Here is a 13,680-nt window from a genome sequence, read left to right as displayed (position 1 = left end):
AAAAATTAAGTAGAGGATAAAAATAGGGTTTTTTGGTCAGAATTTAATTGTAATAAGGAAAGTAAATAGAGGTAAAAACGCCAGTAAATTTGATAATAACTGTTGTATTGATAATATTAATAACTCCTGTATTAGCCAAAAGTATTACTTAAAAATTTCTAGTTAATGACTTTTAAGTATGTCATAGGCTACAAGTTGTTTAATAATTAGCAATTTTGAAAATTCCTTCCTCTGCTTCATAGTTAGCTCTTGATATTTTTTACTAGGATGGAGAGTACCAAATAATGATAAATGTTATTTACATTATAATATAGTATTTAAAATCTTTGTTTGAACCCAGTCATGTTTTTGTGCTGCGGTATGTACAATCCTGTTAAAAAAACGCTTTGGCAGCTAGAGTACAGTGAAAGAAAGCAACTGAGTCATTTCAGTTATGGCTGTTTGAATGTTAGAAATTGAAATAATAAAATGGTGGCGTGAGGAAATTTTTAAAGACATTTTAATAAAGATCCCAAAGAAATCTAAAGAAGTGATTCAAATATGTATTAAAGGTAGGGATATGTGTTAAAGGCATGGGAAATGCATTTTATAGATCAAAGTAATTGGGTGGTTCATTCTCATTCATTGCTTTTGGGAGGGTAAAATAGTATAGCTTTCTTGGAAAACAGTTTGGCAGTACCTAAAAAAGTTAAACATAAAATTTTATGTTTATGTTTAAAAGTTAAACATAAAATCAACAGTTTGGCAGTACCTAAAAAAGTTAAACATAAAATTTTATGTTTATGTTTAAAAGTTAAACATAAAATCAACAGTTTGGCAGTACCTAAAAAAGTTAAACATAAAATTTTATGTTTATGTTTAAAAGTTAAACATAAAATCAAGAGTTGGGAGCTCAACTGACTGAATTACCCAGGGGCACCTGGGTAGTTCAGTCAGTTGAGCTCCCAACTCTTGATTTTGGCTCAGGCCATGATCTTATGGTGGTGAGGTTGAGCCCCACGTTGGGCTCTGTGCTGACAGTTCAGAGCCTTCTTGGGAATTTTGCTCTCCCTCTCTCTCTGTCCCTATCCCTGTTCCTGTGTGCACACTGTGCTCTCTCCCTCTCTTTCTCTCTCTCTCTCTCACACACTCAAAATAAATAAATAAACATTGGAAAAATTACCATATGACCCAGCATATCCCATTTCTAGTTATTTACTCCAGAGAATGGAAAACATGTGTCCATACAAAATTTTGTACACATTATTCCTTAGCAGCATTATTCATAACAGCCAACAGGTAGAAACAAAGTAAATGTCCATTGACTGATTGGATAAACAAAATGTGGTATGTTCACGCAAGAGATATAAAAATGAATGAAGTTCTCATATATACTACAACATGGATGAACCTTGAAAACGTTATGTGAAGAAGTCAGTTAAAAAAAGATGACATGAATTGTATGATCCCATTTATATCAAAAATCCAGAATAGGCAAATCAATAGAAACAGAAAAATTAGTGGTTGCTAGGCCTGGGGGAGAGATTGGGGGGCGGGTGACTGCTAATAGGTACAGTTTTTGTTTAAGGTGATGAAAATCACCTTAAGGTGAGAAAGGATAGTGGTGTTGGTTGCACAACTTCGTGAATGTTTTAAAAAACACTGAATTGTACGCCTAAAAAGGGTACATCAGAAAGAGGGAGTGGATGTGAAGGTAGAACTTAAATAGTTAACAAGGAGAAGAAAAAAACAGTTATGAGGAATATACTTATTAACGGAAAATTAAAGAGTGTGGTCAGAAACGAACTAAAAGAAAAAGCCAAAATAAGTATATAAGAAGACACTTTCATTGAACACAACTTAAGGTCTCTATTAAGGAATTCCTCCCTCTTTATATGAAGCAGAAAAGCAGAGAATCCATGGTGTTTGCTCAAGATATGTAAGACAATCAAAAACAAACAAAAAAACTAGACACAAATGGAGTAAAGCAGTTTACGTCCATTGCATAGATTTTCACTGAGAAATGTATTGGTGGTATTCATCTCTTGTGTTGGACAGAGAAATGTAGTAGACCAACTTAACATCGCTTACAAAAGTGGGATTGACAAGTAGGTGGTGAATGTGCTGCCAGTCTCTGCACTTGCTCCCCTGTCAGTGGCACAACAGTTACTAACTATTCACTTTCCTGCTCATTCTAGACTCAGCTTCCAAATCATTTGGAATTTGGGATCCTTTTAGCCATACTACTTGATTAGAATTGGCACGTAAGGTTAAGCCTATATGCTAGTCTTTATATAGATCAAAGTTATTCTGTGAAAATGTTTATATTCATTCAAGATATAAATACAGAATTCTAGAGGATTTGATCAAAATGCTGTCTCTATATTAGAGCAAGTTATTCTCACATTTTTTTCTTTTGTAAAAGGGCCTTTTCTTGAAATGAAATTATTAGATAACATGTAGCATATAAAACAAGGGAACGCAGAGCTGTGTGGGTTGAAATGCAAGTGTCGGGCTGGGCAGGTGCAAGCTGCAGCCAGGTAGCTTAGCGCACCATCTACTATATTTCTGTTCCCCTAGCCATGACAACCTCTTGATATACTTTCCTGAAGATTGCCAGAGTGAAAAAGTTTGGTCAAGTAGAATAGTTTCCTAGGAATTAGGAGGCCTAATTTTTAACTTGTTTTTCTTCAACACTGGGAATATTGAACAGTCACTTAATCACCCGTCTTTTGTCTGTGTCATTTTTCAGTGAAAAGAGGTGGTTGGAATTAGAGGCTACTGAGGACTCAACCGATCCCTGGTTTATGATTTTGAATTAGAGAATTTGATTAGTTAAAAACTTTATTAATAATAATCAACAATAGAAAGTCAAACCAATAAAAATGAACAAAAGGCTTGGATACATATCTTACTAAAGAACATATTCAAATGGGCACTGAATACATTATTAGTCACAAGGGAAATCTAAATTAAAACCAAAATGAGATACCATTTCACATTACTGGAATAGTTCTGATTAAAAACTCTAGCAATAAATACCAAGTGTTGGTGAAGATGTGGGGCAGCCCGAGCTCTCATAGTTTACTGGTGTGAATGTAAAATGGTCACACCATGGAGAATGGTGCAGCAGTATCTATTTGCCCTATGATCCAATAATTTTAATCCCAGTTATTTACCCAAAATAAATGAAAACATATATCCACAAAAAGAATTGTGGAAGAATGCTCATAGTAGCTTTATTCGTAATAGAGTTTAGAAACAGCTCAAATATTTATCTGTCAACAGGTAAATGGATAAAAAACATGGTACATACATAACAACAATACTGATGAACAATAAAAAAGGAATAAACTACTGACATACATGATATACATGGATGAATCTTAGAAATTATATTGAGAGAAAGAAGCTGGACATAAAAAGAACTTAAAAAATACATTTTATGTGAAGTTTAAGGATAGGCAAATCTAAGCTATAGTGAGAAATCAGAAAGTGGTTGCCTCCAACAGAAGGGCTATTGATTGAAAGGGAGCACAGGGAGCTTCTGGATTGGTGGATATGTGTTAGATCTTGTTTTAGGTATTGTTTGCATAAGTTTATACAATTATCAAAACTCATTGAAATGAACGCATAGGATGTATGCATTTTATTGTATGTAAATTGTACCTTAATTTAAAAAGAATATTAAGACAGTTGAGTAATTCTGAGCGTAAAACTCGTATCATTCCCTTCAGAAAGGGAAAGGGGAGTGTAGATCCCAGTCTGAGGCAGAAACAGTGGGATTGAAGAGCTAAGGATGTTCATTGGGAAACAAAACCAGGGATGGGCAAGTTAAGTATGTGGTAGGAATTTTGACTCACTTATTAATTTGTTATTTTATAAAAGTGATTCTTTCTGATTTTTATTTTCTGTGATATATATTGTGTGTTAGAGCTAAGGAAAACATGACTTATCTAGGTTTATGTCACTAGTTACTATTTGATAATGTGTTTTCTAATCACCCAGATGTGTTTTTCTGAATATGTTTAGATTCTTATATTGCAATAAAATTTATTTTTGAAATGCTTGTAAAATCTTAACAAACATTGAAGCTTTCATTTCTTAAGCTTTGTAGTATCAGGGGGAAATTTTTTTTTTCTTGGTTTATCCTATATGAATAAAGTCTTCAAAATCAACATTTAATTTTGTACTTTAGTCTCTTTAGAAATGTGAGAAGACCACAGCTGATTAGTGTGTTTTTACCTAGGAGACCATTAGGAATGCCCATTTTCAGACCTAAGTACTATGCCAGTAGCCAATTGCCTGGCTGTCTTCTTTGTGAAATGATTTCCTGAAGATACCTCTTTTATTTATATTTCAGTGAATAGGCTGCATTAACTGTTGAATGGATGTCAGCCCCAAGTGAAAGTAATTTCTCTGAAAACTACATTTTCCCTGAGAAGTCTAACAGTTAAAAGATCTGTTTTTCTAACTCATATTGTCTGTGACTGCACTGTTAAAAATTGAAAGAGCTAGTTGTATTGTAGATACATGGCTAATAAGGAATTGACTATATTTGTGTAATAATCTTTAGGAGGAGAGAATCAGAACTTTTTTTTTAAGCAATTGAGTTATAGGAGCATTAAGGTTTCTGTCAATACTAAATACCATACCCTTCAGGCAAAGTGGATCCTTTAAGAGAAGAAAAATACTTCTGTGATACCTACTTATCCTACTTTGGATATTAGAAAAGCAAATGGTATCAGAGTAATTCTTTATCCAATTTCAAAATGCTGAAAGTATTTTGAACTGGATATTTTTAATGTATTTTTCTTCTCGGAACAGACTGCTTTTATTAATCTTATGGGTACCATTAATAAAAAATAAAAAGATTATAAAATTAATAAAGTTAGAGTTTTATGGTGCTAGAAATTAAACCTATCTTTAACTGATTTTTGTTTTTTTCCATTTTTTTTCTTAACTAGGTCCTTACTGATGTTGCTTGAGCTTACTCTCCTGCAGTTGGTCTCATTCCTGTTGGCTAAATATTAAGTCCCATGACAACATTCAGTTAATGCTCAGTGTTTTAGGCCTCATCTATAATACCAGGAAAATATAGAAAAAAACCTTATTTGTACATTGGATTACCTTATTCCTTTTCTTTCCTTCCTAGAAACACCATGACTTTTATAAATAATCATTTTATAGTCATTGTCAGACCCTTGGCTTCTACTACCCTAAAGAACATAGTTGAGTTTTTGGAAAGTACAGGATTTACCAATTTGGTCTTTAATATTCATAAACATATATAAACATTATAATTAATGAAGCAGGAAATTATTGATGCATAAGATGAATGTTTATTGTGGAATAGTAATATTTCAAATATAATTGGTTTTTAAAAAAATAATTCGGTTTTAATTTTTGGGTTTTTCTATACTATAAGTTGATAATGGTTTCTTGAAGTTAATTTTATAAACATGATTCATTTTATTGTTTTATGGTACAAGTAGGAACTCTAATGTTAAATTGGTGTATTGAGTTATACAAACGTTTATATTAGTATTTAAATAATGAAATATTGGTCAGTTAGTTTACACCAAATGTTTTTGCAGTCCAGGGGAGAATGCTTCGTCTGGTTTGATGCCTAATACAGTTTCAAGAAAAAATAAGCAAATATGAATTTGCTGTTTTTTATCTTTTCTCCATGGACTACCCCTTAGCATAAGAACCAAATTTAAAAGGAGCTTCATTGTGGAGCAAGAGAAATCAGAGGTTCTCTTTTTTTTTTTCTGTGATCAAAAAGACACAAAGCTTATAATTGAAAGATATGTAAGAAAAAGATATCCAAGAACGCATTCTAGTAATATCTCTGAAGCGCTGAGTCAGTGAAAGAAACATAATACTGGCTGATAAAACTATCAGAACTTGCAATGCAGTGAATGCTCAGTCTTTACCAGCAAAATAGTATTAGCAGGATTTCGGATGTTAGGACATTATGTTAAACTGTGATTATAGTTTTAACGCTTTGTCTCTTTGAATTAAATTTGTATCCATAAAGATGTGCAGCATAATTGTTCATGTATTTATTTACAGACTACAATTTCCGTCGCAGCTCAATAAATAGTCTTTCCCCTGTTAGTGCTACCCTCTCTTCTGCGACTCCCAGCGGGCTTCCTTATACTTCAAGGCCTTATTCTTATCCAAGCTATCCCTTGTCACCAACAATATCACTTGCTAATGGCAGCCATGTTGGACAGCGACTATATATCTCCAATCAGGCCTCATTCTTCTGAAGAAGATATTGTAAACATGAGTATGAAAGTTTCTTTGTAAAGCATGCAAACTAAAATACTTTAGTTTCATTTTAGAATCGGGTTTACACATTTGGTTTTAAAATGATAAATACATATTTATTTCAACATAGGAAACATCAACCGTAATTTTGAGTAACCTACAGTTCTAGAACTTATAAAAATGCTAAGTTTAAAAAGTTATTCAGTGGTTACCCTTGATAAAGGTATAGCAAACTATTCTTTTTAAACTTTTGGGATTTTAAATACTTCTAATTCCTGAGTGGGAAATAGAACCCAGTAGTTTAAGTTAAATTTTTGCATAATAATTTTGCTAAATGGCATTTCACAAATATTTAAGCACTTGCAGAGAATGGTTATACTAGATTTGATTACCAAGGATCACTATCTATATTAGAGATTATAAGGATTGTATAACCAGAAGCATCTAACTATTATGTAGAAAGTAATGAAGGGACAAAAGATTAAGATGCAAATTTTATGCAGTACCAAGAAAAAGCAGTATACCATTGTGGTCCTTGAAGACAACTATAAATATTTTAGTTAATTATTTGTTATAGTAATAAATTATAATTTTGCTGTTAATGTATTTCAGGTTTTTATAGTTATGCTTCTTTTGTTTTTGACATTCACTATATAGTTGTTTGAATAATAAGTGTTAATGGTTTTTTAATGTTGAAATCATGTGTTGTTTAATTTTTGTACTTGAATTCAAATTCTTTGACATTAAATATGTGATGCTTCTAATATGCATGTGTTTTATTTTTGTTTATTAGTAAGCACAAAAAAATTAGCTCTCACAGTCACTTTGAGCTTTTCATGGGACCAAAGCAAAGGATGTTGCGTACAGAAGATTGTTAGTTTAGTGAAACACAGTAACCAAAATCGTTTTCGGGAGCCAATAGAAATATTTTGTTGGTAAAACCAGTGAAGTTTCCTTCTTTTACTTAATTAATACTTAATGAATCCTGTCATTTTGAGAGTTTAATGGTTTTTTAAGGTATATTTATAATGAATTTCTTTTCAAAAAATTTTTTTTAATGTTTATTATTTATCTTAGAGAGAGAGTGTGTGGGAGTAGGGGAGGGGCAGAGAGAGAGAGAGACATACAGAATCTGAAGTGGGCTCCAGACTCCTAGTTGTCAGCACAGATCCCAACGTGGGGCTCAGATCCATGGACCATGACATCATGACCTAAACTAAAGTCAGACACTTAACCAACTGAGTCACCCAGGTGCCCCTATAATGAATTTCTAATGATGGTTTACATAATTGAAAATGAAATAAAAATTTTTCTGCTCTTAGATACCAACTGTTAACTCTGTTGATTAACTCATTCTATAGCTGCAGAGGACATGGAATTTGCATACACAGAATATGAAATAGTTGTAGATAATTTCTTCTACTAGCTTAAAGTTTCTAGCAGAAGTCATATGGAAGGTTGCCTGGGTGGCTCAGTCCGTTAAGCAACCAACTCTTGATTTTGGCTCAGGTCATGATTTCGTGGTTCATGAGTTTGAGGCCCGCTGTTGGGCTCTGTGCCGACAGTGTGGACCCTGCTTGGGATTCTCTGTCTCCTTCTCTCCCTGCCCCTCCCCTGCTCACTCCCTCTCACTCTCTCAAATAAGTAAACATTTAAAAAAAATAAAGAGGTTATGTGGAGAGTAAATTACAGTTGACCCTTGAACAGCACAGATTTGAACTGGGCAGATTCACTTACACAGGATTTTTTTTTTTTTTAATTTTTTTTTTCAACGTTTATTTATTTTTGGGACAGAGAGAGACAGAGCATGAACGGGGGAGGGGCAGAGAGAGAGGGAGACACAGAATCGGTAACAGGCTCCAGGCTCCGAGCCATCAGCCTGGAGCCCGATGCGGGGCTCGAACTCACAGACCGCGAGATCGTGACCTGGCTGAAGTCGGACGCTTAACCGACTGCGCCACCCAGGCGCCCCCTACACAAGGATTTTTTATACAGTACAGTACTGTAAATGTATTTTCTCTTACGATTTTTTTCTTTCCTCTAGCTTACTTTAGTGTAAGAATATAGTGTATAATACATGTAATACATGTGTGTTAGTAGACTTTATATTACTGGTAAGGCTTCAGATAACAGTAGGCTCTTAGTTAAGTTTTGAGGGAGTCAAAGCTTATATGTGGAGTTTCAACTATGTGTGTGTTGGGGGGGGTGGTTGGCACTCCTCACCTCCCATGTTTTTCAGGGGTCAACTTTAGTCTCATTTTTCTCACACTCTGTATAGAAGGCTCATTCCATATAACCATATGCAATACTTTCCAGGTTATTGCTTTAGATTTTCTAATTTAAATGAACATAGATACTAAACCAAAATTAATTTTTTTCCTGACATAACGGTGAATTGCGTAGATTTTGCAACTTAATTACCATGATTTACAGGCTCATATCACTCCTTCAGCAAACATGGAATGTTTATTCAGTCAGCTACTGTGCTAATATCCTTGGGATACAGAGGTTACTCAGACTCCAAGCCAGAATAAACAGATTACTATAGTTTTTCATAGAAATGTTTGTAATGGTCCAAATCATCATAATGCAAGATCCCACATTTTCATTAAAACACACACACACACACACACACACACACACACACACACACAGGCAATTGAGAAAGCTTACAAGCCACACAGTGTATATGGAGACCCATAGTAATATGGAAAATATGTAAGCTTTGGCTTATTTCTGCCAAGTAACAGTTCTTTGAACTTGGGCACAGTTTATTGATCTGTCTGGGTCATACTCTTCCATTTCTGAAATGGTGATCTGTACGTTATAATGTTAAAAGTAAAACATCTGACAACTAGAAGGCACTCAAAAATGGGAGGTGATATTATTTGGATATAATTATATACATCATATACTATTAATTTCAGTGTTTCATCTCTTCTCCCTTCAAGCAGAAATCTAGAAAGTCAGTACATTCATGTCAAACACTCCATTTATATATTATAAATGAGCAATTAATTTTGTTCAGACTTCATATGAAATTTCATTTATCTTGTGAACATAGCTGCTAATTATTTCCTGCTTTAATTCTTATAGGTTGTATAAGGCCTTTGATTCAAATAAGGGCTTCCTGAGTTCGTAGACCACAAGCTGTTATTGATAAACCTCTTAGCTATTTGATATAGCTCATTGGTCAGGGAAACAGTTCTAAAGACAGTCCTTTATCACATTATCTGTGCAAGGGACCATGGCTGAGAAGTAGGTCCTATTATGTGGCCATGATCCATTTTGCATAAAATCCCTTGTAAACAGATCAAAAGGTTATGCAGAAAGTTTAGCCTTATTCTCTAGTTTAATTCTTTTACAATGGTTACATTGGGAAAGATTTTTCTAACTATGACTCAAAATCTAGTAGCCATTCCAGAAAAGATTGATAAGTCCAATTTAAAAAGTGTGCACGGAGGGGCGCCTGGGTGGCGCAGTTGGTTGAGCGTCCGACTTCAGCCAGGTCACGACCTCGCGGTCTGTGAGTTCGAGCCCCGCGTCGGGCTCTGGGCTGATGGCTCGGAGCCTGGAGCCTGTTTCCGATTCTGTGTCTCCCTCTCTCTCTGCCCCTCCCCCGTTCATGCTCTGTCTCTCTCTGTCCCAAAAATAAATAAACGTTAAAAAGTCTGCATGGCAAGAAAGTACCATTCGTCAAAAGACAAATGATAAATGTGAATAAGAATTGCAAGTAATTTTCACAAAAGGCTAATCTCTAATATTTCTAAATATCAAAAAGCATCCACTGAAGAGAAAAATGAATAAAATGTATGACCAGGCAGAGAACAGGTGGCACTTACCTGTATAAAAAGATGCTTTATCTCAGAAGTGCAAACTAGAAGTTCAGATTTGCAGAAATTCAAAGGTTTGGTAAAGTTTTGTAAGATTTTAAAGAAACAAGCATTCTTATACATTACCACTGGAATTATAAATTGGTATAATTCATATAAAGAGAATTTGGCAGCTATTGTCCAAAATTACAAATACTTCAGTCTTTTGACCCAGCAATCCTAATTCTGGAATATACTTGCATGTGTGTGCAAAATGATATATGTAAAAAGGTGATTCATTGAAACATTTTTGTAGCCCAAATACCCATCATTAGGGGACTGATAAAATAATACACTGGTGCATATTAAGAAATTGTACAAAAGAGAGTAAGGACACTTTTATTCCTAATATAGAAAGAGACAATGTTAAGTGAAAAAGAGCAAGTTTCAGAAATATGTGTAATATAATATGTTGTATTTTGGGTATAGAGGAAGAAAACATTTGCGTGTGCTTATATTTGCATACCAAACAGTGGAAGGGTATACGGAAAACTAAGTGATTATGAGAAAGCAGATAAGATCACACTTTAAAAGTTCCCTTTACCCCAGACACAATGTGATTATCCGTTTGTCTATCTACCTACCGATCAGTTATCTTAATTTTTTTAAGTTTTTTTTTATTTATTTTGAGAGAGAGAAAGCACAAGTCAGGGAGGGGCAGAGAGAGGGGGAGAGAATCCCAAGCAGGCTTTGCACTGTCAGCTCAGAGCCTGATGTGGGGCTTGAACCCATGAACTGTGAGATCATGACCTGAGCCTAAGTCGTACACTTAACCAACTGATCCACCCAGGCGCCCCTCATCTTTTTTCAAAGTGAAAAGACATATAACTTCTCAGAACCAAAATGAAGATCTCTAGTGAACTATAATCTGAACACAAATACATTAGGAAAAGCTACAATGATCAGTGATAAGAAGTTGGGTTTTGAGGGGCACCTGGATGGCTCAGTCAGTTAAGCGTCTGATTCAGCTCAGGTCATGAACTCACAGTTTATGGGTTCGAGCCCCTCGTCGGGCTCTGTGCTGACAGCTTGGAGCCTGGAGCCTGTTTCCGGATTCTGTCTCCCTCTCTATCTGCCCCTACCCTGCTTGCGCCCTCTGTCTCTCAAAAATGAATAAATGTTAAAGTTTGAAGAAGTTGGGTTTTGAGTAGGGATCCAGGACAAAACAAACCCAGGTGGTAAATGCAACAATACAAGCAGCTATGCACTTCACTGCTTTTGACTCAATGGGTCCAGTGCATTTAAAATACATCACTAATTGTGTATGATGCATACTGAAGAAGACCCCTGGGATTTGGAACAAAGCCAGATTCTCTGAGATGAATAATTTGCCTTTTGAGAAACACCCATTAGCTAATGATTAGGCCTTAATACAGACTACTGTGAACTGGGTTATTACTTGGTCACCAAACTCATAAGGTTGCACATGTCCAGTCACACTGCTGTTAAGTAGAAATGGTGTATGACAGTCGCAAGTATTCTTACTGCCATGCTGGCCATCCCTTAATCTCTTGTAACATGGAGGGTTTCTAAAATCAATTGGTTATGGGGAAAAAAAATTGGAACCCAGTATTCTAAGGATAATGGAAGTCTCCCACATCCAAATCTCTTTATGCATCCTCTAGAAACTATCCCGAACAGTAACAAAAGCAAATAAGACCACACAACGTGATCCATACTTTCAGCATAACTAGAGAAGACTGCAGTTTCCAATGTTGATGTAAATAAAAATACATATGGGCATCAAATTCCAGGAGAGTTATTTTTTGAGCTGTTGCAACCCTTTCCGGAGAGCAAGAGGTGTGTCGAGGTACCTGGAAAACTACAAGAAAATAGGGATAGAGGGCCTCCGGGTGAAGTAGCCGGAAACCCATCCCAACTGTGAAACTGCCGGAAAAACAGACTCTGGTATGTCCACGCAAGCCTTGGAAAGGCAGTTTCTTCATTTCTCCAATATGTCATAGGAATAGATGATAAAGTAAGGCAGACGAACAAAGTTTTAAAAGGTATTTATATAAGCAAAGTGTCTCTCCGCATTTAAACATTCTTCACGATGATCTTTTATGCTATGATACCCACCTTCCAAAACCAGCAGTAGAAGCCATTCTCAGGAAGAATAGCAGTAGTGCTGTTACCAAGTGCTACTGGGCACTGGTGTCACTTCCTACCTGTCATTGGGCTGAGTTCATCTTGAAGATCTCATGTACTCAATATGCAGACCCCTTATATTCATTCATTCTGCAGCAATGTATTTTATGCCTATTTATTCCTGTTGTAATTAGTGTTGGGTTTACAACGATGAGTGGTACATTTGTCCCTCTTCTCTTGGAGCTCATAGAATAGGCAGCACTGAGAAGCCAATATATAAATGCTCTCTCTAGGTCAAACTTCTAGATTGCTTGGTAACAGAGATCTTACTGTGTACTAAGTGTCCACACCAATATCCAGTCCTCAATAAATTAGGTGAACACGAGGATTGCACAAAATCCTAGATAGCACAGACGTTAAGGTAAAACACTTCAGCTCTGAGTTGGTAACTAGGTACTCATTTACAAAAGCGCTCTGTAAGATGTTCTTCAACTGTAAGTAATGCTTAAAAGGAAACCTTCAGAGAACATTGGAGAGAGGAATGTAAACCAAACTGTCATCTACTGAAGGATGTTTGGCCCTTGAATTGAATGCCTAGGGCATCTTACGCCAATTCCACTTGAGAGCATCTACTCTCTGGCCTTTTAAGTTCCCCAATATAGGCACTGAAATAGTACGTAGTGATTAATGATCTTAGGTGTCACATAAATAATTCTGGATAATCTGGTGTGTGAACGAGGAAAAATTATTCTCTAGGCAGAGGAGGACGTGGTCTGCCAGTTAGAAAAGTAACGTGTGAAGATGGCATTGTGAGGCCGCAGAGCGCATGCAGGGAATTAGAAATTTGGAGTGATTGGAGGGTAAATGGCAAGACTGGCAGAGGGACGAGAGCGAGGAGGGAATCTGGCATAAGCCTGGGGAGGAAGGTAGCTGTCAGGTCATGAAGGGCCTTGTGAGCCATTTAGAAGAGCTTGTGCTTTATTCTGTAGCTCACGGGAAACCAGGTACCAAACAGCGTGCAACTGACAAAAGAATTTGCGTCTCAGAAAGGCAGTTTAGAAGACAAGTTGGTGATGGTCGAGGCCTTGAAAAAGCCTGGTTAGGAAGCCATGCCAGTAATCCAGGCGATAGATGACAGCAGCCTGGGCTGTGTATGACATGGCAGTTGAGCCGGAAGGAAGAGGATGTACTTAGAAGATAACTTGGGAAGTGATTGGATGTAGAAGTTGAGGAAGAGGGAAGAATCCAGGGGAAGCTTTTCTTTTCTCACTTGTAAGATCAGGTGGTATCCTGGGTACAATATTCCTGGCAATTGGCTTCACGTATGTTCTTCTTTATTCTCTCCTGTATCGTAAAAGGATGGAGGCTAGCAACTACGTTTTCCAGGATCCTTCGCACCTATGGTTCTGGACTTGATTAAGATTCTGCTCATGAAGTGGGGGTGGGGGGGGCAGCGCCTGAG

General features: G+C 36.1%; 1 protein-coding gene across 15 annotated transcripts in view; it reads left to right on the top strand.

Moving 5' to 3' along the window:
• Window positions 1-13,680, top strand: part of RBM46 (RNA binding motif protein 46) — a 126,321-nt gene that overhangs the window by 42,611 nt on the left and 70,030 nt on the right. For 6 of the 15 annotated variants that reach the window (XM_045055749.1, XM_045055752.1, XR_006596643.1 and 3 more), the window contains one exon: window positions 6,058-6,099. The exons of 2 other annotated variants lie outside the window; for them this stretch is intronic. Coding sequence is in view for 4 of the 13 variants with exons in the window: in XM_019828809.3 (XP_019684368.1) it covers window positions 6,058-6,257 (200 nt within the window). In the remaining 9 variants the exon portion in view is untranslated. Of the gene's footprint in view, window positions 1-4,946; window positions 7,023-13,680 lie in introns of those variants that run through there. 7 more of the 15 variants (XM_045055753.1, XM_045055748.1, XR_006596640.1 and 4 more) reach the window with 2 other exon arrangements.

Source organism: Felis catus, chromosome B1 (assembly GCF_018350175.1).
Source record: "Felis catus isolate Fca126 chromosome B1, F.catus_Fca126_mat1.0, whole genome shotgun sequence".
Classification (NCBI taxonomy): Eukaryota; Metazoa; Chordata; class Mammalia; order Carnivora; family Felidae; genus Felis; species Felis catus.
Note: the sequence above shows the minus strand (reverse complement) of the source record. Positions and strands in the feature narration are given on the sequence as shown.